The sequence below is a fragment of the Gopherus flavomarginatus genome, chromosome 21 (genome assembly GCF_025201925.1).
Source record: "Gopherus flavomarginatus isolate rGopFla2 chromosome 21, rGopFla2.mat.asm, whole genome shotgun sequence".
Taxonomy (NCBI): Eukaryota; Metazoa; Chordata; order Testudines; family Testudinidae; genus Gopherus; species Gopherus flavomarginatus.
In genome coordinates, this window is record NC_066637.1 from 8,718,686 (window position 1) to 8,746,556 (window position 27,871).

The 27,871-nt window shown below is 50.7% G+C and overlaps 2 protein-coding genes across 3 annotated transcripts in view; one reads left to right on the plus strand and one right to left on the minus strand.

Moving 5' to 3' along the window:
• The first annotated feature begins 1,044 nt into the window (after positions 1 to 1,044).
• Positions 1,045 to 2,802, plus strand: RNF223 (ring finger protein 223). Its single transcript, XM_050931903.1, has 2 exons — positions 1,045 to 1,099; positions 1,471 to 2,802. The coding sequence occupies exons 1-2, from the start codon at positions 1,045 to 1,047 to the stop codon at positions 2,268 to 2,270; spliced, it is 855 nt and encodes a 284-aa protein (XP_050787860.1). The 3' UTR covers positions 2,271 to 2,802.
• A 2,165-nt stretch (positions 2,803 to 4,967) lies between these two features.
• LOC127038856 (tyrosine-protein phosphatase non-receptor type 11-like) overlaps positions 4,968 to 27,871 on the minus strand; it is a 57,006-nt gene continuing 34,102 nt past the window's right edge. For both annotated transcript variants that reach the window (XM_050931902.1, XM_050931901.1), the window contains exons 3-16: positions 21,183 to 21,377; positions 18,066 to 18,258; positions 17,769 to 17,888; positions 17,052 to 17,165; positions 16,595 to 16,691; positions 15,864 to 15,943; positions 14,618 to 14,773; positions 12,072 to 12,203; positions 11,318 to 11,472; positions 10,828 to 10,895; positions 9,906 to 10,057; positions 9,045 to 9,142; positions 7,082 to 7,202; positions 4,968 to 6,445 (exon numbers count right to left, since the gene is read on the minus strand). In XM_050931902.1, coding sequence (XP_050787859.1) covers positions 7,118 to 7,202; positions 9,045 to 9,142; positions 9,906 to 10,057; positions 10,828 to 10,895; positions 11,318 to 11,472; positions 12,072 to 12,203; positions 14,618 to 14,773; positions 15,864 to 15,943; positions 16,595 to 16,691; positions 17,052 to 17,165; positions 17,769 to 17,888; positions 18,066 to 18,258; positions 21,183 to 21,377 — 1,645 coding nt within the window. In that variant the 3' untranslated portion in view covers positions 4,968 to 6,445; positions 7,082 to 7,117. The remainder of the gene's footprint in view (positions 6,446 to 7,081; positions 7,203 to 9,044; positions 9,143 to 9,905; positions 10,058 to 10,827; positions 10,896 to 11,317; positions 11,473 to 12,071; positions 12,204 to 14,617; positions 14,774 to 15,863; positions 15,944 to 16,594; positions 16,692 to 17,051; positions 17,166 to 17,768; positions 17,889 to 18,065; positions 18,259 to 21,182; positions 21,378 to 27,871) is intronic.

Here is a 27,871-nt window from a genome sequence, read left to right on the forward strand (position 1 = left end):
AGACTAGCTGTAATAGATCTGTACTGAATTTCCTTCATGATGGCGAGAGGGAAACATGCACACACTTACTTACGGACATGGAGGAACAAGGCAGAATTTTCAATAGCTTAAAATTAGCCTCTTGCATTGCTTAAGATGAGGAGATTCTTTACCAAGGCTGATGAACTACTCCTGGAGTGACTCAGGGCCTATCAGGGTTGTGCTTTGAACACACCTGGCATGTTATCCATATGCCTTCCATTTCTCAATGCCAACCAGGCTCAGCTGGTTCAGCAACTAGTCGAAAATGAATGCTCCCCAGGAATTTAGGAGGGAATCCTCCAATTAAATGTCTACTTTCCAGGACAACCTTTTAAATGCCCCATAAGTCAGGTTAGCTAGCTGCCATGTTGTCATAGAGACAATAGCTTCAAACAGGGAGACCAGCTTTACACACTCCAGTTGGAGTGATTCCATTTGAGGTTGTAAATTAATTTGCTGCCACCCTGGCAGCATTAGGACTCTGTGCCAGAGCTCCCACTCACTCTCAGATGTCCTTGTGGACACAAAGCACCATGGCATCACGTAGCTACAGACAGGCTGGCGCCTTCAGCCAGGGTGGATGACAAGACAGAAGCAGCTTCCCTATGACGTAGCAATAGGACAAGGAAATAGCTCAGTGGGAAATTCTTCCCACTCCTGCTCCTGAGGGAATTCCCTTAGGTAACTTTTCTTGCCATGTCATGGTTGCAAGGCAGGTAAGATTTTTTTTTCCCCCTGTGGGGGTGGAGGGAGCAGAGGATAGACCTGATCTTGCAAAGCACCCAGGTGCCCTCAACTCCCATGAGGGCATGCTGGAGAGGACACTCAGGCAAGCATGAAGGCACCTGGTTGGGGGCCCTGACCATCAGCTGGCAGGGATGTGCTATTCACCCATTGGGGCACTGTGTCAATCAATACAATTTATCTATTTATCTTAGGCTTTTTCACTGGTGCCCATCACTCATAATACCTGAGCGCCTCCCAGGGTAATAGATTGGCATAGCAAAGTCCCTAGTTGACTTGATGGAGTCTTCTGCTCTTCTCCTCCCTTCTCAGATTATGGGAAGCGGCACTTGGGGTATGTGTTTTGTTTTTCATTGGCAGGGGGAGGTATGCGGGGAAGACAGCAATTGTAAACTCTCTCCCTGGCCGTGGTGGAAAAGTTCTGGCCTGATGCTGGCTTAGCCTGTTGTCTGCTGGTGGCTTGTCTCTGTCCCAACACAACCTTTTTCTGCATGAGGAGTGCAGACTTGGGGGAAGAGGGGTCTTATTTTCATAGCTACCACCAGCTATTTCAGCTCTGCTAGAATTGCAGCTCTCAAGGGAGCTGTGCCTATGCCTGCATAGGACTAGTCTCTCTTTAAGGTCTTGGGAAAATGTAACAAAAGTTAAAAGGGTCTTTTCTCCCCCCTCATCTAGCTTCTGATGCTGCTCTGTTTGCCTCCTCAGAGTCGATCATGTCGTGCTTCCCCCAAATGCGGCGCACCGAGATGCCAGATTCCCCCACCAGCCCCGTTCCTGCTGCTCCGGATGAAATCCCCATTCCTATTAGCCCCATCATAGTCACCTCCCCCACTGACAGCAGGAAGCTCAGCTCCCCGACGTCCAGTCTTGCCTCCCCCAAACCTACCTCCCCCATCGAGTGCTCCATCTGCTTCAACACCTATGACAACAGCTTCAAGACACCCAAGCTGCTCCAATGCTCGCACATCTTCTGTCTGGAATGTGTGGCCCGCTTGACCTCGGCGCTGCCCCAGCCCCGTGTCGAGGACCAGCTGCCCTGCCCCCTCTGCAGACAGCTCACGGAGATCCCCCTTGAGGGCCCTCCAGCTCTCCAGACCAGCCAGGAGCTCCTGTCCACCCTGCCCCCCGAATACCAACGGGAGAAGGTGGTGTGGATGGAGGGCAGCAAGCTGTGCTGCAGGCAGTCATCCCAAGACCCAGAAGATCCCAACACATGCATCTGCCTCGACGTTGCCATGAGCAAGCCCAATCCCCCCATGACACCAACAGAGGGCACAGCTGGGAGGCTGTCGCGCTGTGCCATGTGCGACGACTGGAAACGCATTATCCTCCTCTCAGCCCTGGTCATCATTCTGCTGTGCATCATTTTGTGGCCGGTGCAGTGTGCCCTGAAAACTGGGAACCTCCGCTGCTTCACAAGGACGGTTACATTCACCAGACCGAACCCTGTTTCGTTTATACATACAACCCCACCAGTGCCCGGGACCAGCCCATCCTCCCGCTAGCAAGAGCTGGCACTTAAAAGACTGTCCCTGTCGAGGAGCTCTGTCAGAGCACCTCCACCCCATTGAGCTAGGTCAAGCTGCTGCCTACTAGACTTCGCCAACTTACCTCTCTGCCAAGCTGTAGCAGCCCCTGTTCTCGGCCTACACACCGTTCCGCCTAGGCACTTTGAATGTCACCTGAACATCCACCGTTAATCCAGCCCCTCGCTTTCACACAACTGTGCCAACGCAATGAGGAGGGGGCTTGTGCATAGCCATATATTAAGCCACTGCTTCCCCTAAATCTCTAGGGATCCTGAATGCTACATCGATAACGGAGCCTTGAATACTTGCACAAGAGCATGTTTCTAGGACTGCTGCTTCCCAGGAAAGGTGCATGTGCCTCAAAGTGTGGGGCTGTTGCTATAAAGACACAGCTGTGACTGGGCTTGGCCCTTTTGACTCACCGATGGAAGGGAAGTGCTAATGGAAGGGTTATTTCCTTGGAAACCGACAACACTGTGAAAAGAGTCTAGATGTGATTATTTCTAAGGGAGAGAAATCCATCAGCCCTTGGAAAGAAGCATGTGAAAGCTGTGTGTCTGTATAAAGTGACAATATTTAATTTTATACCATGTGCTTTATTAAACATTTCAACTGTATGTTCATGTTAAACTATCGCTGGAGGTGTCCACCTGCCTCTGCTTGGTATTTGGGTCTAGTACTACGCCTCTACCTCAATATAACACCGTCCTCGGGAGCCGAAAAATCTTACCGTGTTATAGGTGAAGCCGCGTTATATCGAACTTGCTTTGATCCACTGGAGCGCGCAGCCCCCCAAGCACTGCTTTACTGTGTTATATCTGAATTAGTGTTAATCGGGTTGCATTATATCGAGGTAGAGGTGTAGCTTTACACTCTGGTCAACAGAACAAGACTTAGCTCAAAGATGACCATGCTGAAGGTGGGAAAAGAAAATTGTAAAATTTTCATCTCCTCCAGACAGGCACTTGTGCTTTAAAGTTCAGTAATTTTTTTTGTAGAATGGCCCACAAATGAGGTTCTTAGAAAAATATGAATTTCTGCATGTTTTTGTTGCAAAGCCATCTCTGCTTAATATTTAGCTTGGCCACTTTTTTTTTTTTAAATTAAAAACAAACAGGGGCCAGGGGAGTAGTTTATTTCTTTAACATGCAAAAAAACAACACAACCCCTAGCCCTCCCAGGGATTACCATTTCACAGAGAATTTTGCACAGCTCAACTTAAAATGTAATAGCCAACGTACAAGACAAAAACTAGATCATTCTCCCAGACATCACAAAAATGTCACTCTAGCTCCATAACTAATACTGACACCCTTTAAAACCACTGGGGTAAGACACAGGGCAGTTGCTCCAACTATGTATTTAATGAGATGACTTCTGCATTGCTCGAACATGAGGGGCTCAGTGAACAATAAGCCCTTGTTAGAGTAAAGAGACCTGATAAAGCAGTTTAAGAGAATAATTTTACAGAGCCAGCACTAGATGCAAGTGCTGTAATAGTATTTAGATGCTTTGCACATTTTACATAGGTGGCACCGGCTGCAGAAGTTAACTCCGTGACATTGTTCCTTCTTACACGTGCGCTTTAGGGGTGTTAAACTTAAAATCCAGATCAGATGCTAATTACATTTGCCCAAATTCTGCATCAGTCCAGAGTTCAGTGCCCAGCTGGACACAATAAGCCAAACTAGAGACACAGTAGTGCTCTAAAGTAATAAATGTTTACACTAATCATCAGCTTGCAACTACACCCTTGCTGCATTCTCTCTCTGGTCATATTATTGCAGCCACCTGAACGGAGGGGGAAGATTCATTTTGTGGGCTGGTTGTCCTTTTCCTCTCTCCAGCTGGGAAAAACAAAGGCAGATCCCCCGCTCATCTCTCCTCTTGCCATCAAAGCCATAAAGAGGGATTGTAATAGGATAGCATGCTGCAGCCGGTGGTGGCACAAGAGCTTTGCCAGGCAGGATTTCAGCAGAGTCCTGGCTGCTGCAACAGATTCAATAGATTGCTGATTTATAGCAAGCCTTAGAAGGCTGGTACCGTCCAGCCCAGTTCCCTGGCTGCTGGACCCAGAACTTTTAACACAGTGTTTGTCAGAACCATTTGGGTTGCTAGGGACTCTCTTGGGTGATCTTGTCCATCCCCTGCAGCAGACTACCACTGAAGTCTCATCAATAGTGGTCAGATGACAAGTGCCTGCATTGCCTCAAAGCAGAGGAGAAGGAATGTGACAGGGGCGAGTCGTAGCTAGCTCCTTTGTCACTGGCCACACATCTGACTGCCATATGCTCATTTGACTTCCCTCTACAATGGCCCAGGCTGAACCTGTCCACCTGCCACCATCACATCCATTCCCACTGATTTACCGCATCGACCCTCGACACACCTCCATCCCACTTGCAGCATTTTAATACCCCTCCCTTCCCAGCCTGCAGCCACACTGAAAACGGGAGGGCTGGGCTGGCTTTGGGAGAACTGGTAATGGGCTACAGAGGCTCATGGTACAGAGCTAGCCTAAAACTGTTTGGGCCACTTGCGTGGGACTCTGATCGGGGTCTAAGAGGAGCAGGTTTTTTTTGGCTAGGAGAAGCCTGGCACTGGCTGGCATCCTACCCCCCTTCAAATGTCCATCGGTCACTTTCACAAGCATTTCAAACTTAAAAACAAACCTTTAGAATATTGAACATTTATTAAAAGTGCATAAAAATAAACGGTTTTCTTGTCCCTGTGACAAACGACTGACAATGCCAGCCGGTAAACACAGCCCCGTTCCATCGGTGTGCTCTTTGTTCAACCCCTGCAGTGCCTGGGGAGAGCAGCAACTTGAGCACTGAGAGCTAATGCCACAGCCCAGCACGTCCATTATCCCACACAGACAAGGAAGAATCTTTCTGTCCCCCTCCCCCATTAACAGCTGCCCAAGACAAGCTCTCCTGGTTTCGGCCCTAGCATTCAGACCCTGGGCTCTTTTGCATAGCAAGGAGTCCAGCAGAAAGGAGATTCTTTGGCAGAGCGGTTGCAACAGCAGGAAGTGCTGCCAGTGAAATCTGAGGTGCGCAAAGAGAGCCGGAATATTGACATTCTAAAGTGTGCTCTTTTCTTCTTCACAGTGCTGCACAAACATTAATCATTGCCCGCAGCTCCCCTATTTCGTATACATAGCATTAGGCTCAGCATACAAACGTGGGGGAACGAACACAGGGCATCCAGCAAGACAGCGACAGAGTCAGGAACAGAACTCAGAACTCTGTGCCCTAATGTGCTGATGGTACATATGATGTTGCCCACAGCACAGATAAAGTTGCCTCCCTACTGCTTTTACCAGCAGCTATGGGAGATCTCTTAGCTCCTGCAGCAGAGGCCTGTGTTGGCAGAGATGAGGGATCGAACACTGCCTCCTCACCCATGTGCATGTCAGAATCTAGTAACCGTGCAGCATGGGGATTTTGCTACCAGACAGACAAGTCCACTGCATCACACTGCTTTTCTGCATGCTGCAATAGCAGGGGTTGCTCCAGGGTCAGGAGCTAGGTGCTTCGGCAAATTGCATAAGTGCCCAAGCCTAGCACAGCAGAAAGGAGGTGCATTTTCTAAAGGAATGACGGCAGGCGGCATTTACACAGCGGTTATTTGCACTGTACCTAGGTCCAGTCCACACGCCCAGTCCATCACTTCCATGGCAGTAGAGTTAACCCAAGATTCAGTTTGAACACTCTAGCTGAGACACGACCGACCTCATGAAGCCATGAAGTGCAGCAACACCCCGGTGACTGTCCTGAGCAGGCAAAGCTCCTAAACACATCGTCACTTTATTTTAACTTTTTACAAAATCAATTTCTTTAAAAATTAATTTAATTCTTTTAAAAACAAAAAAAATTGAAAACAGAGCTTTCACGCCCTATGACCATCCAGAGGCACTTGCACATAAATATCGGCCTACGTGAAAAAGGGACCAGAAAAGGTCGCTCCCGTGAATAAGTTAGATTGAGGCGTGATCCTGAGGCGCGCACTCTGCCCCGCTCAGATGCTTTCGGCATTTTGGTTCCTCGCTGGATCCAAGGTGCTTGAAGGGGTGGGGAGGGGTCACGAGGGTAGAGGGAGGCAGCGGTGACAGAACTTGGAAAGTGTGGACGTAAACACTGTAAATCCTAAAACCCAAAACAAAAGAGGAGAGAGAAGGTGTCAGCTATTATGTGTAATGAGTGACACACACACACACACACACGTAAGATGACGCTACCAGTACACACGTGTAGGTCTCTCTCGCTCCAGGATCCAACTGGAGGTGTGGCTGAGGCTCAAACAGACAAACCTGCGCTAGCAAGACTAAAAGCAGCAGTGTAGATGCGGTGGCAGGGCTTTCAGCAACACAAGTAGGTACCCAGGATGCCCGTGCTGAAGTCCATGCTACTGTATCTACATGGCTGTTTGTAGCCATGCTAGCCTGGGTACGTCTACTCAAGCTGCAATCCCACCAGACTGCAGTGTAGACATACCCTCAGTCTATGCTAGGAAAACAGCCTCAACTCGCACTCCGAGTCTCATTCTAAGGCAGTTTTCATAATAACTTTTTCTTCAAGTCTTGCCCCATTTCTCCCCACCCCATCACCAGCTGGGCACTGCCCAGGAGCCGCACAAACATTTTTGAGGGTTAAACTGACCCAGGAAATAGCTGGTTTTCCCTGGGAAGATGGGGCCATGCACTTCATGTATGATGCCAAATAGGGACCAGAGCCAACAGACTCCTGGTGGGGTTTAGTGCCAACCTCCGAGAACAAATGTACCTGTGCAGCCTCCAGCCAGCTCCCCTTCCGGCCCCTTTATCTCCCTGCATTATTCATCCCTGAAACCTTTGAGCTTTTGATGTTCAGGTTTTCGTAGACGGTGGCTGAGTCATCATCGACCCTGGAAAGATACACAAAGCCTTGCTGTGAGTAACCCTCTTACTCTTGATTTCTTCCCCAGAGCAGGTTGCCTGGGTGCCCTTGAACAGAATTCCAAGCCTTCTCGGCCAAAGCCTTATAGATGGCAAGATTGGGAATTACCCCGCTGCCTATTCATGCCCACACAATTCATCCCTGCTGCCCCTCAGACATTTAATGTACACACAGACTGAACCCTCAACAGTCACCCAAGACGTGAGCCTTTATATATGCATGCCTCACTGGGACATGATCTGAGTGAGAATATTACCGATACTTCCCATATAGCTAAAGATAGGGCTGAGCCAAAACAACGGACTTTCTGCAGGGGGAGGTGGATAAGAACCTGGATCCAGATCTGATTTTTGCAAACCAACTTTCTTGTTCAGAATGGGTTCAACCAAAATCCCAGATCCAAGTAACCCCAAACTTCACTCGAAATCCAGCGCAGACTTTGTGAAACAATAAGTGATATGCAAAATTCAGCAAGGAGGGAATAGTTTTCTTTGGCTTTGTCCCACCTGTGATCCCTCCCTACCTTCACCTGAAGATTCATTTAGAGTTACAAACGCAGCCAAGAACTCCAAGTGAAACCTCCAAGATTTTGAACATTTAGACAGGTGCCATCAGCCCAGCAGGGTCCCTCTTGGATGAGTGAGTGGAGTTACTCAAACCCTGCCCCTCCCACTCAGAAATTCCAAGGCCAGAAGGGACCACTGTGACCCTCTTGTCTGACCTTCTGCATAGCACAGGTCAGAGAACTGCCCCAAAGTCATTCCTTTCGAACGAGAGAATCTCTTTAAAACGGTGGTTTTCAGCCTGCAGTCCACAGACCCCTGGGGGTCCACAGACTAGGTTTAATATTTCCAAAGGGGTCCATACCTGTGTTTGAAATATTTTTTGTAGGAGTCTACAAATGAAAGAAAGGTTGAAAAACCACTGCTTTAAAAACAACAACAAAATAGTTACCAGTGGTGGCAAATCCATTGCTTATATGGGACAGTCTCCCTGCTCATAACTCTCCTATCTAAAACAAGAGACACATCAATGTAAAACTTCTACTGTCCATGAAGGGCCCTCAGCAGAACTGGATGACGTTTAAAATCGACCTAAATGTTTTTTTCTGGTGAAAAATGCTGATTCAGCAACTGGGAAACGTTTGGTAAATTCCCGTTAGTTTCGCCAATTTGCTTTGGTGGGAAAATACTAAACAAATAATTGAAAATCTAAAATGTTTCATTTGGACATTTTCCAAACCAACGGCCTTGGGTTTTCAATTGGAATGCCTGAGATTTGATTTTTAAAATTCAATGTTAAAAAAATGCTCGAAATCCAGTGTTTTGTGAGCCCCCAAATGAATTTTTATTTTATTGTTCAGAGTTGCCAGTGAACTGAAAAGTACATTATTCGCTCAGCCCTCTGCTTGTCCGGGCTCACGCTCACCTCTCCCCCAACTCATCCTCCCTACATGCCCACTCTCGTTTCCTTGCACTCTGCACTAGCTTATTGCTACTCTTCTGTTCTCCCCTCCTTCCTCTCTTCCACGGCTCACAGGACATTTCCAAGAAAAATGGGCTTAACTGCCGACTGAACACCCCTATGGTAGCTGCAAAAATGGGACAGACCAGCAGCCTGGGGTGGTGCTATGTTTAATTAATATTTACGTGGCCAGTTATAGCCAGTCGCCTCCCGCTAGCGCGCTAGAAGTGGCCACAGGTGGAAGGAAGCGGCTGCGTGAAAGATAGCTGCCCCTGGGGGCTATGGTCATTCTGCTCCATCTGCTCGCCGTCACGTCAGTAATCTCCCTCCCTCCATGTAAACTTACGCAGAGACGTGTGGTGGGACCGGCTGCCCTTTGGCTCTGGCTTTATCCATAGGAGGGTGTCGGATATTCAGGTAGTCTCGTTCTTTCCTCTTACTCCTCTGAAAGAGAGAAAGCAAGGAGATGAAACGTCCACCAGAAGCAAGAATGGAGGCACTGGCTGCAGAGCAGATCATCTGCCCTACAGGCAGGTAGCGAGTAGGACGAGTTAAAGGAACGGAAGAGGTTTTCCCACAGACACTTTCACAGCACTGGGGAAGAGCCCAGCTTCCCAAGTCTGAGATGCTGAAGAGAAGAGTGGAGGTGCACACAGCTGGAAAGACATGATCCCAAGCCCCAGTCCCCTAGCCTCTCTTTGTAAGAGCATCACCTAGCACTTCCTCTTGCTACAGAGGCAGGGAGTATGTTTGGAAGCCACAGGAGCTACTCCTGGTGGACAGCAGAGCCCAGACCTAACAGGGAGGGCATGTGGTTCCATGGATGAGCAAACACTTGAGGCTTATGAAGTTGCCATGTTTTCACAGTAAGATTTCTCCTAGTTTCGCTATTAACTGGAGATGGGCCCAAATCCATCTTCCCTGGGTTCACACCTGGGAGCTGGATTTGGATCCAAGTTCATAGCTGGGAACTATGTCAATCCACACACGAGTTCATCAGCTTGCAGAAGGCTGGGCTTGGATCTAGATTTCTAGTGCTTGCATTCAGTGAGTCCAGGTTCAGGATTTGGATTCATCTGATGACAGGGAGAAGTGGCTCCATTCAGATTTGCTGTTCTGACCAGGGAGGGTTGGTTCAGATCAGATTCTGTCAGTGAGCCAATTCCCACTGATATGCTTATCACCACTGGGCAGGAACGGGACTCACCTGCTCTTCTTCTAGCCTCTTCTGCTCGGTCTCAATGTACTGTTGAACAGCCATGTAAACAAACTTGTACTGCGCCTCTGTCTGCACCATGCCAGAGCGCTGCCTGCGCACCATCTGGATAGTTTTGGGGATATCTATGTCACAGTCCAAACCTGCTCGAGGGGGAGAAGCAAAGGGTCAGGAATTGAGTGAGATTTCAGTGAGGTGGGGGGAGGAGTCCCTCCCTCTTTCCCCACCCGTTCACCAAACACAGACCCCGCCTCCTTTGAGTGGCTTGGAAGCCATGAAATAAATCTTACTGGACTCTGGCAGAAGGGTTAACCAGGGAAGGACAACCTATCTGCAGGCGTCTGGAACTCTCCTGTAGAACACGATGGAGAATTCTGTCCTGGCTACATTGCCCTGGAGGATGACTCACAGAGCTCCTGGAAAGGAGATCCTTCTCCATTACCTCCTGGAGGCTGGTGGGCATGAGCCACAACTTTCCATAAGGAAAGAGGGCTTTAAGGAGGCACTCGGGGTGAACTGGCCCTTCTGAAGCCAATGGCAGAACTTCCCAAGTGAGGCCAGGAGCTCACCCTCAACCAGAGCTTGCTGGGGGCGTCTGGGCACGCTTCCTTGTTTTGGGAGGCAGTGGATTTCTTCCTCATGAGACACAACACTATTCCCCTTTTGCCCGCCAGCCCAGAAGTGGAAACTTTACATTCCAGTGGGGTAAGAGACCTTTTCCCCAGCCCTCTAGCTACTTTCAGTTCAAAGCCCATAACAAGAGATGTACGGCCGAGCCCATTGGCCAGGGATCTTCAAACTCACTGCACTTGTAGGGGGATTGGGTTAGATTATACTGCCATTCTGCAACCGAAGGGAGCATCCTGGGAACAAGGGGGGAAGCTAATGCTCTGGGACAGATCAGTTGCCATACCTTGCCTGTGAATAATATCCACCAGAATATCAATCACTATGATAGTGCCTGTGCGTCCTATTCCAGCGCTGGGGAGAGAAGACAAGGAGGGATCAGTGTGGGAAAAGTCAAAATGCCTCCCCAGACCCTATATAACTAGCCAGTTCAGTGCACGCCCTCCATCGGCACATCAAGCCCATTGGAGCCGGTGTCTGGAATATTTGCTCTAAAGACTTGCAGAAGCAGAGTCCTCAGAGAAGCATAGTCCAGTGGTCTGGGCAGGGAACTGGGAACCCAAACCTCCCCAGTTCTAATCCTGGCTCTGCCACAGACTGCCTCAGTTACCCTATCTGTACCAGCCCTAGGGAAGCGCTACACTAGGGGAAAAGGGAGGTTCATTTCAAGGACTTGCTGTAACAGATTTCACCTCTGTTCATTATTGGCTCACGTGAGCAACCTCCCCCTCTGGCCACCGACACAAACCCGCTGGCTGCCAGGTCGCTGGTGATACCTGCAGTGCACGACGATCGGCCCAGAGTCTGGAATGCTTCGCTGTGCTCGGTTGACTTGGTCCAGAAAGCTGAGGACCCCTCCTGGCTCATTGGGGACCCCATGGTCTGGCCAGCTGAAATACTGATAGTGCTTTACCTGTCTGGGGTGCTCCTCCTGTCAGACAGATAACCCAGTTGCTTGGTTAGAACAGCCCATGTGCGACAGTACAGTGCATGCAAAATGCCCCAAAAGATGATGGTCCCTGCCCCAAGGAGTTTACAACCCAAGAATGAGAGAAAAATGGTCGATACAACCTAGAGATGGGGCAGAGAGACTATTCTGCTAGGATAGAGCCCATCTGTGTAGCCACCCAAGCGAATGGGAGCGTGCTGACAAATGCAAGGGATGGATGCCTTTACTGGGGAGGTCAGGGACATTCTGCCCCATGCTGATTGCACGGATCCTTGTTCGAGAAACTCTCTCTCACAAAGCCAGCGGAACCTCAGTGCAAATCCAACGGCACAGTAGCACAAGAAGCATTCCCTGCAGTGCAAACCTCCAGAAGCAAGCCGACAACCAGAACCCGACGGGGCTAAAGGGTAAATGAACGCAAGAGCTGTAACCCCAGCGTGATACTGGGAGGAATCGCATCGATAAGATACATATTTCTACAACAGCGCAAAGCTACAGGCCGGCCGCCTCTCCCCCGCCATGGCTCAGCCAGTGCCCCGACGCCCCAGCCAAAGGAGCGGGAGAAATGAGTGGCCTCTCACCCGGTCTGTCCGCATGATCTCCAGCTCCCGGAGGTAGTAGCCCTGTGCCTCACGCTCGCTCACGATCCGCACGCAGATGTAGCCGTACTCCTTGGTGCAGTTCTTATCAGGCCAGTAGCGGAAACATTTATTCTGAAGGGACAGGGGAAAATGCCATTAAGGGCTCTGCTCATCATTAAGGACCGGGGAGCTGGACAGGAACCCCTTCAGCGCTCAGTAAACAGCCTGCTGTACTGGGACCGCAAGAGCCTGTTGAATTCAATGCCAGTGGCTGGGTTAGCAGCAGCAGGGACGTCGGATTCTAAAAGCGTGAGCTGCCGCTGTTTGAACTCGAGGACCCAGTTCTCTTAGCCAAGGCCGTAGAGTATTCCTCAACCTTGGCGTGTGACCCAGCCACCGCTAGCTGCGGACAGAGCGCCACTCCGAGCAAGTGTGGAGTTACACCAGCACTTCCATGGTGCATGACTAACATTACAGGGACCCTCACCGCAGAGAAATAGCACCTTCCTCCTCCAGAAATCCCATGACTGCAGTGAGGTTCCTCGTGCAGTAACACACTGAGCACTGCCAAGTGCAATCCCCACTTCGCAAGTGTGAAGGCAGGGAGATCCAAGGCACCGATGGGATAAGTAACTTGCCCAAGGTCACACCATGGGACAGTGGCTGAGCCAGGAAGAGACCCCAGGAGCACTGATCCCCCTCTCCCTGACCCCTCCTGTAAGAAACCAACTGATGGTTCCAGAAAGGAGGCGGCAGCTTGCAGGAGGTTAAACAATCCAGAGTTCGATTGGGGTGGAGATCCCCCACCCCCTACCCACATTGCCCCCACGGACCCTCGATGGGAAGGCTTTTTTGGCCTGCAGGGCAAATGCCTAAAAAAGGTTAATCTCACAGAAGGTCATTTTCCCCCTAGATATCACACCTATTCTATCCTGGCCGCTTGCAGTCCTGTGTGTGCACAGCTCTGCCAATCTGTTTCAGTCCTGACCTGCAGCACCCCCAGCTGTCCTATGTGCAGTTACACGGGTCACTCCATGACTCCGGACCCATCCTAATGCACCGTGCTGCTTGCCAACATCCCATTCTCTTCTAACCCATCTAAAACCCCAACAATCCCCTATTTTGTACTGTATTAAGGCATTGCCTGTATTAGAAAGGGTTTGCTGGTGTAGGTGTTGACTAATATATGCTAGGCTAGCATATGTATCAATAGGTATTATCCACACCATCCATAGATCAGTACACATTAAGCACACTATAGCAGTTATAAAGCCTAAACTGCCCCATACTTTTTATACAACCCTGTTCACTTATGCTAAATATCCCAAAACACTTTGCATTTGCTGAAGCATTTGGCATAAGCAGATAGGAAACTTGTCAAAAATCAAGACGCATTCATTCTAGGTCTTAGTACAATCTAGGGAAGTACGTCCGTGGACCAGTTTCCGAAATGCCAGGATCCAAAACAAAGAAGGAAGGAACAGAACAACTTAGGGAAGTGGGACAAATTGAGGGGTTGGATTTTAGTGATGCGCGACTTATAAAATCATCGTATAAATAATACCAGCTGGAATGTGCAACTCTGGGATCATTCCTTCTGCGTAAGGTGAATGAAACAACGCTGCATGAGACAGCTTCCTGGAGACTGGCACCGCATAAAACCTTTTGCCTGTACTAAATTACCGGCTTACATCAATAAACGTGCTTGTCTCTTCAATATATTTCATTACACACCAAAGGGTGGTCAAGCAATTGACTAAACAATTTATCAACCAGCTACACTGGGAGAGAGTCTTCTAGTTCAAACACAGCTTACACTGGCACAAGAGTGCTTTCGCTGTTATAGTTAATAGCACTTTCCTTAATCCAATTAGCTATTTTGGGAAAAGCACTTTGCCAGTATGACTGGATCTGCACTAGGGCTTTTACTGTACAAAATTTTAAAACAAAACAAGACAACCCCCTACCACCACCATCACCCTCAGTGGTATTGATATACCAGCAAAAGTTTCCGGTGTAGCCTTGGTAACCTCTCCTTATCGGTGGAAGCAGTTCTGGTTAGTCGCTCTATTGGTATCATAACACGATCTCCAGACCCCCGCCCCCAAACTCTGTATGAAAATATATGCAGACAGAGCATATACAAGTTGTATAATTCTAACTCATCGCAGACCATGCTGGCCACCGCTTCCCCCAGCTCCCATTAGCTGGAGACAGAGAATTGCGGCCACTAGGCACTACCAGAAGGGGGTGGGGGCATGCCTGCGGACGGTCAACGTCAGCAAAGCATTCATTGCCAGCAATCAGATTACCCTGATGGGCCACAGTTTGCCCACCACTGCCTTAGCTGCACTAGGCCTGCTTTTGACTATTGCCATTAGCTGGTCATCATGGAGGCATCAGGTTGAGGTGCCACAAGTCAGCAGTTTTCCCATCTAGAATTGCCTGGCCAACAGGAGGGATGAAATGCACCTGGCGGGCAAGAGGTTCCACAGACTATGCACTGCACATTGATCTGGCGACAACCTGCAAACCAAAGTACCCACCCTGCCTCTCTCCACTTCCTTCGTCGTCATGACTATGACATGGGTGTTTTCTTGGTACACCATGGCCCAGAAGTCGTTCACCGTTGTCTGCAGGCAGCCTTGGGTGGCAATGTAGACTTTGCAGTGCTCCGAGCTCCTTCCCTCTTCAGGTATGCTCTGGGTGTGGAAAGGAAATAGGAGTGAGGGACCCAGGACTGCCCCCGTGCAGCCCCGAGCTGGGACGATGGAAGAGTCCTATAGGACATGGCTGCCTGGCACTGCATGAGCTCTCCTGTGGAACGTCTGCCACCTGATGCTAACAGGCTTTCTTCTAGGGATCAAGCTATATCAGACCCCCAGACACAGAAATCGTTCTGCTTGCAGTTTCAATACCCCATCACCAGTGTTAATGAGACACCCTCTGTCTGCAGTGACCTCTGTAGGGCCTTATTACCACTTGCTCAGTGCTAGATGCAGGTCGCAAGACAGCTGCCAAAGTTCTGGTTGAATCAGACTGGAAAATAAGCGACCCCATCACATGGTGAAGGCTAGGGGCTTGAACACCTGAGCTGTTCCCAGCTCCAAATTGGTTTCAGCTTCCAGGTGAAAATGAGTTTGACCTAGCAGATAACCTTGCGCAACAGAGCCATGTTGGCAGCCCGCGCTCAGGGAATAGAAGAGCAGTGTTGGGTACCGAGACTGAGGCGTCTCCGAAGTCGCTGTGCAGAGGCAGCCAGGACATGATGCCCACCAGAAATAGCAAAGCCTCAGGTCTGGAAGCACACACGCAGTTCACAATAAAGCCAGGCTCCTCCCACTCCACCCCCCGGACACACACCAAAGCCCTGCTGCTTTTTCTGGCCACCCAGAATGACAGCAGGTCCGGGCACTAGTTACCTGGCTCTCGGACCTCCCTTGAGGCACAGTGTCAGTTCCATAGCTCCAGAGCGGACTGCAGGGCATTAGGCTTCAGCAAAAAAGACTACTAAGCAGCAGCTCCTCTTGCCAGACACAGACTGGAAGAGTCTCGCTGGCTGCAGGCCTCGTACTCTGCCTACAGAACTGGTGGGGGACTATCAAGAAACTGCTTGAGAGCAGGAGGATTCTCGCAGAGATGGCATCTGGCCTGTGACCAGTGAAATACAGGGGTTCCTGCTGGGCTTGCCTTTGTGATGGTATCATTCTTGGCGCCGCTGCACCCGCTCATGGGCAACGAGGGCAGCCTTGGCCCCCCACCCGCAAGAGCGACCTTTCCCTCCAGACGTACCTTGATGTAGTTGGCGTTGATGTAGTCTGACCCTGGTATGCTCTCATCTACGTCTTGGAGTGCAACTCGTGTGGTATCGACTGCATGGGAAGAGAAGCCACATTCGAGCCACGCGCAGAAGCATCATTGCGCTGCACACCGGGTCCCCACCAGTTGACCAGCTGGTCACGTGTGAATGATGTGGGTAATTTCAGGGCTGGGGCTAATTGGGTCCCACTCCAGAGTGGAGAGAAAGAAGATCCCCTAGTGATGCACCAAGGCAGCCCATTCTGCCTGGCTCTGGGGTAAGCCACAAACCCATAACTAAGGCCAGACTCCTGGGAGGCGCTTGGATGCTACAGCAGTGAGGAGCACAATGATACAACCCTTGAGCGGGTCTCACTCCCCTAGGGGCTAGCTCTGGCTTCATGTGATTTTTGGCCGACGCCAGCGAGGCTCAACTGAGCTCTGGGCTTGTTTGATTTTACAGAGGTGAGGAGGAAAAACCATTTTGCCTGAGTCCCTGGGATGCGGAAGTGCGGCGTTTAGGAAAGCACGAGAAAGGGCACTGAACTAAATAGATCCCATCTCTGATTCGATAGGCAAATCCCACGTTCCTTAGCAGATGGGCAATGTGAATATTAGGCCAGGGCCTCTAAATGCCATGCAATCTCAGCCCCCCCAATACCACAGGTCAACTGTCCCCAGAGAAGCTAGGCGGCTAGAAAAAATGACAGCCAGTGTCTCCTTACAAGGGAGGATGTTCTTGTAGCGATTCTTCGCTTTGTTCTCCACTCGCTGCCCTTCCTTCCTGGGGTAGAGGAGCTTACACTCCTGCTGCTGCAGCATCTGGAGAGAAGGGGACACACAAGTGAACAGTGACACAGAAACAAGGGGCTCTCCGATACCAGAGAGGGATTGGGGGGGGAGGGGTTGGAGAGATGGGGAGCCAAGAGGGGGCTCCTCGAGAAACAAGGAATGGAAGAGAGGAGGATAGGACTAGGAGAGGGATCCTACAAACATGGCATGGGTGGGAGGAGAGGAGGTGCAGGGAACTCCCTCAGATAGGGCAGGGCAGCCAGTTGTGGGGGTGAGGGGAGAGCGCCTCCCCTCATGCTCACACACTGGGAAAGTCTGATATTTCAACGCTGAGATCACATCCTCTCTGGGTGGCGGTAGGGGAGGGGTAACACAGCTGGACTCCTGTACCTCGAACTCTTCCCAGAACCCTTGCTTGGCCTTCTCGCTGTGATCCGCCATTTTGTTCAGCTCCTTCACTCGGTTTTCGATGTTGGCGGCGTTGATGCGCGTGGCGTTAAAGGGCTGAAAGGTAGGCAGGGTTAGAACACAGAGAGACGCCCCGTGACACTGGGACGCCACTCCCACGGGGGGCCCCTGCTCTCTCCCCACCAACTCGCTAGAGGATGGGCTTCAAAGCACACACCCACCCTCTCCCGCATCTTCGGCTCGCTCCTGCAGTTGTAAGGCTGGGCTCATGAGGTGTTCGGGTGGGGCAGTAGCTGCTGGGGTGGAAACCACCCTCTCTGGATCTAAAAGCAGGAATCTACTACCCAAGGCAGAGAACCAGGTGCTGCAGTTCAAAGACTGTAGCAGACAAAACTCTGCTTGTGGACTAGCCACTAGATGGCGACAAAAAACACAGGGGGGTCACTAATAACGTAAGAGGTTCCAGGTTCACACCCCCAAAATCTTCCACTTCCTAAAGCTTTTGTTCAGGCACCACTGTTTGAGTGGGAGAAGCCAGGCTGGGGGGCAGAAATGTCTTATGGGAAGCTGCTACATGGACAGAGGGAACGCAAACAACAATCCCATTGTAAAACGGGATTGGCCAGAGCACCCCATGACGTGCTCTTGGGAGGGTTGGTTAGTTCATGTGTACCGAAGTCCACACTTATTAGTAGTCACCTGTTTCAGATGAACCACAGCTCCGGATTTCTCCACCATGGGGTTTTTCTTGTAGTGCTCTACCAGGTCCGTGAGCGTGTCGAACCTCTCGCCTCCCCCAACGTCATACTTCCCATCAGGCTGTGGGAGGAAGTGGCGAATTATTAGTGTGACCAGAGCACGCGTCGTGTACCTGATCCAACGCTCGCTGGTGTCAGTGGGCTTCTTCCCACTTGACTCCAGGGAGAGCTGGATGGGACCCGAGGAGAGCAAAGAAAACCAAGTCCCCCTCCTAACAGCCAGTTCAGGGTTTCCCACCTGGTAGCGGATCATCACATGAGTCACCCGTGGCTTCCGGTCTCCTGTCTCCATCTTGTCTTCATTCGTCAGCACTGATAAGACAAAGTCCCCTGGTTTGCTTTGGCTCTCCCGCACCAGAAAGCTCCCTGGCTTGCCTTTCTCCGTCAAGAGCTTCTCTGCCTCTTTGCCAGTCAGGTGCCCATGGTACCACCTGGGAGAATGGAGAGGCAATCAGCGTGGAGGCGAGACACACAGATATAGCAGCACTCAAAGAGAAAAAAAGATCCGCCTCCCTATAGACAGGCAGTGATTCAGATATCACTAAGTCTGGGCCAAAAACTTGTATGATGCTACTTAGCTTCAGCTTTTATTGCAAACCCCAGGCTTGAACCAGAGAAGACAGAGCAAAGCTCAACCCAGAAAGAGTGCTCCCATGAGCTCTTGCAAAGCAGGCACGCCAAGCTTATACAGCTATCCTTGCCACTCATGAGACACTGGTTTTACAGCTCTCAGCCCCACTGCCTGCCCAGCTGGGGAAAGCTGGAATATTTTAGGAGTAAAACCCCAGGGACTGCTATTTGCTGCAATGGCACGTCAATACTTCACCCGGCTGAGAGGGTGCAAACATCAGGACTTATTTGCCCCACCGGACAAATACAAAATGGCAGTAGCCTCAGATAACACACTGGTTTAATATACTAATTTATCCCTCTGGGATCAGCTCCTCATTACATTACAAGTGAAATCAGTCTAGCAGATCTCATTAGGGAAAGTCTCTATTTAAAGTGAGACACAGCAGGACACTCATAACTAGCAGTCTTTGGTCAGCAAAAGCCCGCATGTGGAATAGCAGAGGTTGCTGCAGCTCAGGAATGAGATGCACTGGCAGAGCGCACCCTGTGGGTCTGTGCAGGATTTGCACAATAACCCCACGAGCTCCAGTTAGCACCATTCAGCCACTCGCTTTCCTGACCACCAAATTCACGTTGAGATTTAAGAACACTGGAGACAAATCACTGATGGGCCTTCTGCTGTGCTGAGAGTTTGGGAAAACAGCAGGATTTGATCTGCTCCACCAGGAAACTACAACCCCTCTCTCACCTTGCACAGAATTACCTTCCTAGCCCCATGCCGCCCTGCTTTTAAAATGCAAGCCACTTATTGTTCCACATCTTCCCCGCTAGATGGCAGCGCTAACATGCTCTGGACAGAGGGACACAGGCTTTAGTTAAGCAAGAGCTGTACTGAACCGACACTTTTCATCCGCAGAACTCCAGCATTTTACGAAAGTGGCCATTTCCCACACAGCAGTTGTGTTACTTTCTCACGGCTACCTAGTGAATCTGAAGTAGGGCGGGCTGAGCACAGAACACAGTTCCTCCTAGCCCTGTGCCACAACTGGAACATGTCGCTTTTATTCCTGGACTCGTGTGTTCACTTCGGTCCAGCAGCCTTGTTAGTTTAGCCTTGATCGTGGAAGGATGGTCCAGTGGTTGGAGCACTAGCTAGCATTTGGGAGATCCATGCTTTGTTTCCTGCTCTACCCCAAACTTCCAGTGTGACTTTGGGTAAATCTGTCTGTGTGCCGTGCTCCACCCGTACTCCTCTTCCTTTTCTCCCAGTCTTATCTCGTCGGCTTAGATTTACTCTCTTCGGTGGGTGCGGGCACTATCTCACTGTGTGCATACAACACCCAGCACAATCAGGCCTCTCATCACTATTGTAATATAGATGATGCTAAAGCAGAGCTTCTCTGCCTCAGGGCATCCGGTGCCCACGCTCAGTGAACAACTGAACAGTGTCTCTGGGCAGATGCCACTTGGTTCTCAGTTTGATGAGGTTGGCTCCTGGCCTGCAAGCCAGGCTGCTAGGAATTCAGAGTGACCCAAAATATCTTCCAGGGACGATGCAATGGCATCACGTCATGTCTCGGCAACTTTGTCCCAGAGGACGATGTTTATGGAGTGGGAGCCAGCGAGGCCGATCCTCCGGAACGGGCTGTGATGACAGCGATTTCAGCCACGGGCTGTGGGGCACCTGAAGAGCAAAGCACCTCACACCGATTTGAGACTGTGTTAAGAGTACACGTATGGGTGAATTTTATTGCTGCTGAAAGTGATGGAATGACAGCACTTTGCTAGAACCAGCCAGGCACCGTGCACACTTCTCACACGCTGCTCTGCAAATATGCCTCAATCCCGTTCCCAGCACTCTCTGCTAGTCCAGAACCAGATCCCCACACAGCTTTTCCCATCCACATCTGCAGCCCCCACCCCCCTTGTATTCCTGGACCTGGGGCCCATTTTTCTTAACATCGGAGTCACAGTGCTGGCAATGAGCAGAAACCCTTTAAAAAAAAAAACAAAACAACCTTTCGCCATGCCAGAGTCTCTCTGGAAGGAATCAACACAAGGGGGGTTTCCACTTCTCCAGGGCTTCTGCTACTGTTAGCTGCTTCTCGGGCTGCAGGATGGAATGAGCAGCTAACCCGCCTTAGCAACCAGGCAGCACATGAGCCAGAGGGACTTCCCAGCCCCTCGGCCGGCCGGGGCAGCTCACATGATAGTGCACAGGGAGCGGAGCTGCCATTTCAGGAAGTGAGACCGTCCCGCCGACTGACTGTGGCTGCTAAAGTTAGAGTAATTAGGGGCCGTAAGTGGCATCTCCGCCCGCGTGCCCGTTCATTTCCCTTTCTGGTCCAGGCAGGCCAGTTCTTTAGGGGCATGTGACACTGGGGAAATCGGAGCACGATGGTCATGGGGGTGGGGGCGGGGTCGCTAATCTGGGACTCAGGGAAAGTCTGAGGTTACCAGCGGCAAGTTTGCAATTCAACAGAAGTCAAAGGGAACCCCAGCGTTACAGGTTCTCATGACTGTCACAAGGGGTGGGGGAGAGGGAGGGGACAACGCACTGCTAAACAGGACTGGGAAGGGATCACGAGGGTCTGTGAGGGCAGCTCTTGGGCTATGAAACCCAAACGCATCCAGTTTTGGGCTCCATTCCAAACCCAGCCCAGGTGCACGGTCAGCCTCAGCGCAAACCTCCTCAGAGCGCCTCAGTGCGTGATGCTTGGGGATCTGCCCAGCATGGTTGAGAGGTTACCCCCCGCCAGGCAGGCTGAGAGCAGCGGCTCACCTCTCGGAGGTGGGGTCCTGGCAATTCAGAGGGTATTTCAGCTCAATTACGTTGCTGTTTTTCTCCCGCAGCAGCCCCTGCTGCTCGGTGTAGTACTGCACCAACTCGGCCAGGGTAGCAAACTTCTCCCCGCCATAGAGGTCGTAGTAGTCTCCGGTGTTCTGGATCTTAATGTGCGTCACCTCGTCATGTCTCCTGGCGTGGGAGAAGACAGGACATTGTATCAGTGTGAGGGGGACCACAGCACACACAAGCAGTGAGCTTCGGAGTCCAGGGCCCTACAGTAGAATTCAAACACGAGGTCATCGTAACAAACAGCTCTTATCTAGCACTCAAGCAGCAGATCTCAAGAGGCTTTACAAAGGAGACTGGTACCCCCATTATGCCCATTTTACAGACAGGCAAGCAACTCCCTCCCCATGCCTCAGTTTCCCAAGTCAGTCAGCAGGCCAGTGGCAGAGCTGGAAATGGAACCCAGGTCTCTTGAGTCCCAGTCCAGCATTCTGCCCACTAAGCAACACTACCTCTGCAGATACACCCACATTAATAGGCATCCACATCAACTGGAGTCATGTCGCACAAACCTCACATCAGATAATTAGTATTTTTTTCCCCAGCAGTGCCCCATTTAAAAGCACCTCGCGGCCTGATTTTCAGAGGAGTTGGGCATTTGCCTCTCCCATCAACTTGAGCCTTACAGGTGCTTAAGAGCCTCAGAGGTGTCTGTACTTGTCTGTCCTTTTTAACTCCAGTTCTGAGACCTACGGCTCCCTCCCCCAGTTAGAGGATCTTGGTGATCGCTGCGAAGGGACGCTGGTGCATGCGTGTTACCTACTAACCCCAGGTTCAGGGCCTGGAACCTCGAGACAGAGCGAGGATGATTGCTTCCTAGCGCCCGATGGACATTTATTCAGGACACAAGACACAGAACGTATGCACGAATTGTGCATGCCTGCTCAAGGACTGAACTAGCAGGGTGTTCCTAGATGCAAGTGTAACCCCCACACCTCCTGGGTGCGGTATTCTGTCCCATCCAGTGGCACCTAGACCACTTAGTGTTAGATGACTCTGCTCTACAACCTTGGCTTTCAGTTCATGCAGTAGAGGCTCATGCACTAAACTCCAGAGGTCCCAGGTTCAATCCTGCCCGCCGATAACCGGGGGTCTGTCGGTGTTACACAAACAGGACAGAGTTGCAACAGCATTGTTGCACAGGGCCCAGGACTGTATTCAGGCCAGGATTCAGGTCCCCTGGCAGAGCTGCACAGGATACGTCTACACAGCCCACAGCAGCAAGCAGGTGCAGAGCCCAGATGGATAGGCTCATGATCCAATGCTAAAAACAGCCCTCCCCTCTGCCAAGGCTTCAGAGAGCAAATTACACTGTCTACACAGCTGTTTTCAATGCGGTAGCACAACCGAGTCTGTGGACCCAGGCGCGGAGGCTTGCCTCCATGGGCTGTGCAGATGTCCTCCAGCCCAGGGCAGGAGGAGAAAAGCGGATGCTGCAGGGTGTGGCTGGTGCCTGTTGCTAGACGAGCCTACAACAGGAAGAGCAGGATTTAGATGCCGTGCACTGGCCAGGACCTGGGGAGAAAGCTTCCAGCCCATGTGTGACCTGTCTTAGAAAGGAAAGTGACGACCCAACCTTGGCTAGAGTCCAGGTCCCCACCACCCCTCAGCATTAAAAGCAAATAAGCAGCAGAATGTGGACGGAGCTGGATTATTTCATTCTCTCCCCACCCCAACCTCTAAAGCCATCGAGACAGTTGGCTGGGACGGATCTGCACTCTGAACTCATACTGGTTTCCCTCCGACCCTTTCCCACAGGGGTCTGGGTGCAATGCACAAGAGACGCTATCAAGCCACTAGTCCAGTGCACAGAGCATCCGAGCAAACCGCGCCCTCCTGACTTTGCCACGTGCTCTGCCCCAGTGTCTCTTGGAGCCCCAGGTATGTGTGTTTACGAGCTTCTTCCAAGGGCCTCCCTCAGGCCTTGTAAAACCCAGCCAGCTCCTGCCACAGCCCTTGCCAACCTTCCCGAGAGGCAGGCGAATTGCATTTTACATGCACTTAGCAGCAGCCCGGCTGAGCTCATCCATGGCGACTGGGAGCCTGTCGCTGAGAAAGAGACAGAGATAGAGAGGGAGGACAAGCAGCTCCTGGCCTCTGTCTGTTGCCACAGCAACTTCTACAGCAAGACGGAGGAGACCTGGGAGGTGCAAGGGGTGGGTAAGGTCATGCAGAAGAGTCACTAGCTTCGGAGAGCACAAAATTAGAAGGGCCTGACGCATTCTGCGCGGGGTCAAATAGAACAGAGCCACATCCAAAGCCCACTGACTAAACATGAGTCCTTCCCTGGTGTCGAACAGTCCCCAGGCAAGGCTGCTTTCGACAGGTCACTCCGGAAGCGGGCTGCGTGCCGAGGAGCGAAGCGGCAAGAGGCGTGGTTACGCCTGGGCTACACTGCGGGCTGTGCATTAGAGTAGCTGTATCAACGCTGATACGACGCCAGGGCAAGTGCCCAGTCCAGAGGCGCCACACTGTGGCGAGATGGGGATGGTACCACTGCTTAGCCGTGTAACTCAGACAGCGGCACCAGTACATGCCCAGCTTCGCACCATGCCTACAAGGCTCTGCAGCAGTGTCTTACATCAATTTAGCTGCTTCCATGCAAATTCCTCTAATCTAGACAAGCCCGTGCAGGCTGAGTTTTCCTCAAGGGGCTGCTTCCAGTTATTCTGAGTGAGGAAGAACGCGCCCCTCACTGTAGAATGGGTTGGGGGAAATCAGAGGATGCCAGATACAGACAAGTTGACCTACACTACTGCAAACTGGTGCAAGCATGCACGTGATGACCTGCAGTGTGTGGAGATATACCTCTCTCAGACTTGGAAGGGACCCTGAAAGGTCATCGACTCCAGCCTCCTGCCTTCGCTAGCAGGACCAAGTACTGATTTTGCCCCAGATCCCTAAGTGGCCCCCCTCAAGGATTGAACTCAACCCTGGGTTTAGCAGGCCTCTGCTCAAACCACTGAGCCATCCCTCCCCCTCAGCCAGCAATGAAATGGAATGAGTGTGAATGGAGCTAAGTCAGTTTGCATCACCTGATGATCTAGCCTTATTTTGCTGGCTGTTTTTTGGCCCAGATTTGGGTCCTCAGATGGGTTTCCAGCCAAGAGTCACCCCATCAGTTGACAGCACAATCATTTCTGCATCTAGGGACCACGACATCAAAAGGGAGGTTTGTGACATCACTATGGCAGGAATCAAATGAGGAAAGGAGGGCTAACTCGTTACACTAAATACATTTAAATTTAATCCTCAGTAGCAACTGCAGAGGGATGACAGGACTGTCAAAGCCAATGGATTTTGTGAAAGAGCATCTCTTATTCAGGTCCAGCTCAGCGGGCAAGTCCCTTTCGAATGCACAGAGCTGCATTATTTTAGCTCAATAAAGCTATCCAAGAAGTGCAGATGAGTTTTAAGTGCCATCAGTGGTGCTGAACCCTTGGTGACCCAGGGCAAAAGTCTGACTTCCCGAAATGCAGTAGTAGCCACATGTTCTCTAGCCGCTCCGCTTCCTCAAAGATTCAGCCACCGCCCACGGTAGGCCAGATCTTCCACTGGGGTAAACCAGCATAAGCGCCACAGGCTTGTGGAGCTGTGCCCATGTGCTGGGGAGCTCGGGCTGTTTACCTTTGGTTCTGCCACAGAGGGGGAAGGTTCTTAAACTAATAAGAATGCTGCCATAAGCAAACTAGCCCTTCTCCACAGAAACTCCCAGTAGAGTCAGAGCGGCATTAGGCCAATGTCTAGTGCTTCTGAAAAGCCACTCTACGTCCCAGTAGAATTTTTGGCCCAGCAACACCTGAAACCCATCTCTGGAGAGGCCGGCACTGCATGCCGGGTCACACGCAGTAAACAGAGGCACACAATGCCAAGTGGAGAATTTTAGTTTGACCTTTTGCCCAGAAACCCCATATACTGAGCACAAAAGCTCAAGTTAGACCACAGCATTTCAGTCCTCAAGAAACAGTTGCCGTGTGCCAAAGGCAGAGCAGGAGCGACTGTTTTGAAAGGTCTGGTGTTTTGATGGAGTTACCGGGACATGGTTAACACCCGTCTAACTCCGGCTTGAATTAGACCTTTTCAGAGAGTCAGTTCTAGTCGTAGTATAGACACAGCCTTAAAAGTCTGGGAGCATCTGAATCTGTGGTGCAGATGACAAACCCTCCTCTCAGAAGAGCTGGGCTGTTCAGATGCTTAGGTATATTGCTGCTGCTGACCTGCTAGGGAAGGATTTCCAAGGGGATTCTGGGCCTGCTTTTCAAGAGAAACATGGAAAGTCTTTTCAAAGTCTGTCTCCAGCTGTGGTTACTCAGCCCTTCAAAAACACCCTGACCATAGTCAGAGATGGTAATTGTCACCACATGCGCTGGAAACATCTTTAGTGAGAGAGGCAGAGAGTGAGCGTGGGCTAAAAATCAGACCTTATCTACCCCTTATGCAAAGTGAGTGGGCGTATAAAGGCATCAAGAGCGGGGAGATCTCTAAGCTACGCTTCCCCAATGTCACAGCCTGGGCGGGCAAAAGTTTTGTCCTAAATTGGGCAGCATCATTACTGATCCAATCACAGCTGGCAGATGAAGCTCGCCAGCTGTTTCGTGCCTGAGGCTGGATGCAGAGAGCCCTTTGCTCAGCACAGAACACACCGGATGGAAGCCACATCTTCGCCATTTGGCCAGATGCTCTGAAGCTTCCTTCATTCTGCTTCTCCCTCCCGACAACCCAAGCCCATTAAAAACCTACAAAGCCTCAGTTCACTGAAATTCCACCCCCCACCCTCCCCCTCCCCCGGTCAAAAGGCTGCTAGCACTGCATGGATGCAAAGGGAAAATGGACAATCGGGGCCCTTTATCCAGGCAGCCCTCAAGGTCCTGCTTAGCACAAAGGGCATTGAGGGATTTCATTCCCCTCCACTCCCCCCATGCCCTTTTGCAACTTTAAAAGTCTCCCTGAGCAGTTTCGAATTGGGCCACAGACCCCAATCCCTGAACATCATCCTCATCGATGCAACGACCTGGCCCGATGAAAGAGAGCAAAGCGGAGATACTCGGCTCACCCAGTGGCATTGCTACTGCTCGTTAACAATGTGGACATTGTTCTAGCACGTGGACGCAGACTGTTTGCTAGCAAGATCCAACTTCTCTGGAGATTTCAGAGTCCACAAGTTCAAAACCCTCTGAGCCAGATGGTGCATCCATTCCAACCTTCTCATGAGAAACCCTGATAATTTGTATTACAATGGCATATCTGGAGGCCTCGTTAGAGATCAGGGCACCACCATGTTAGGCACTGCATCAACACAGAGACTCTCAGTCCCTGCCCTGAAGGCTTTGCAACCTACTTAGAGGAGAGATAAAAGGAGAGAGATTTTGCATTTTTACTTCTATTCTACAGGTGAAGAACTGCAGCACAAAGAGATAAAGAAACTTGTGTAAGGTCACAAGTAATCGGTGACAGAGCCAGGATTCAAAACAAGATCTCCTGAATCTGGCCACCCTTCCTTTCATAACCTTCACATCAGCAGCAGCTTCTCATGTATAGGAAGAGCAGCAGTGCCTGGAAGAGCCTACATGGTCTGCTAACGAAGTGGGGATGCAGGTACCCACCAGAATTCAGAACAACTAGGTAAAACTCACTATGGGTGGTCAAAATGTTTTGCATGAGCCAAGAGCTCACCCAAACCCTGCCCATGGCCTCAAAGTGAACCACAACCTTTTTTTAATGGTTGAAAATATCTGGCATTTTCTTTATTATAACATTTCCCCCTTGGGAGAAGTTGTTCTCTGTGCTGTTTATAGCTGGGCCAATTGAGAACAGACTCAAGACTTCCAGAACAGCCTCATTAGGTTTCAGGGCAGATTTCTAGACCGAAGACGCTCACATCGGCGGGCATCTGAATAGGATAATTTTTGGCACCAAAAGGCAGAAGGACTGGTCTACGAGTCAAAACATGAGCCACACTTGGCTGCTGTCCCCCACCCCCCCAAAAGTATTTTTGGTCACATGTTTCATTGGGCAGAGGCACAAAGACAGCCTAAAGCTTATCAGGCAATGTGTGACCCCACTTGCAAAACACCAAAATGTTGTCTATGCAAAACAGGAAGAGCCTCCCACGTATTTTAGAAACTTGGTTGAAAACTTGGCCCTGAACAGACAGTAGCCTGGGTTCTTACAAAATGCTCAGTTCTGTACCATTGCACCACGTCAAAGAAAGCTGAATATTATTCTCTTGCCTTTTGGGATGCATATCCAACTGGACAGACAGAAGTCAGAGAACTAAATGGCTCCGGAATGGAGTTGAGTGTCATCATCCAGGTGGTTAACGGTTCAAATCCAGGTTGGGTGCGTGAAGGCTAGAACTTGCCACCACCCGATGCCCCAGGGGCCAATGTGAAATCAGCGCATGTTCTCAGCCCACTTCCCCATTGGACAGGTGTCTGCAGTACAGCAATTTAGCAGAGGCACCAAGATAAAAAGGGTGTGGAGAGCGATTGAGTCTCTCACCCTAGAATTGGTCTCTCCAGCTGAGGTTCAAAGCACACGTGAGCCTATGCCATTGCTGCACTTGTTTTCTCAGAAAGACCTTCTGGCATCTTTCACCAGCACGAGATTCCCTTGTG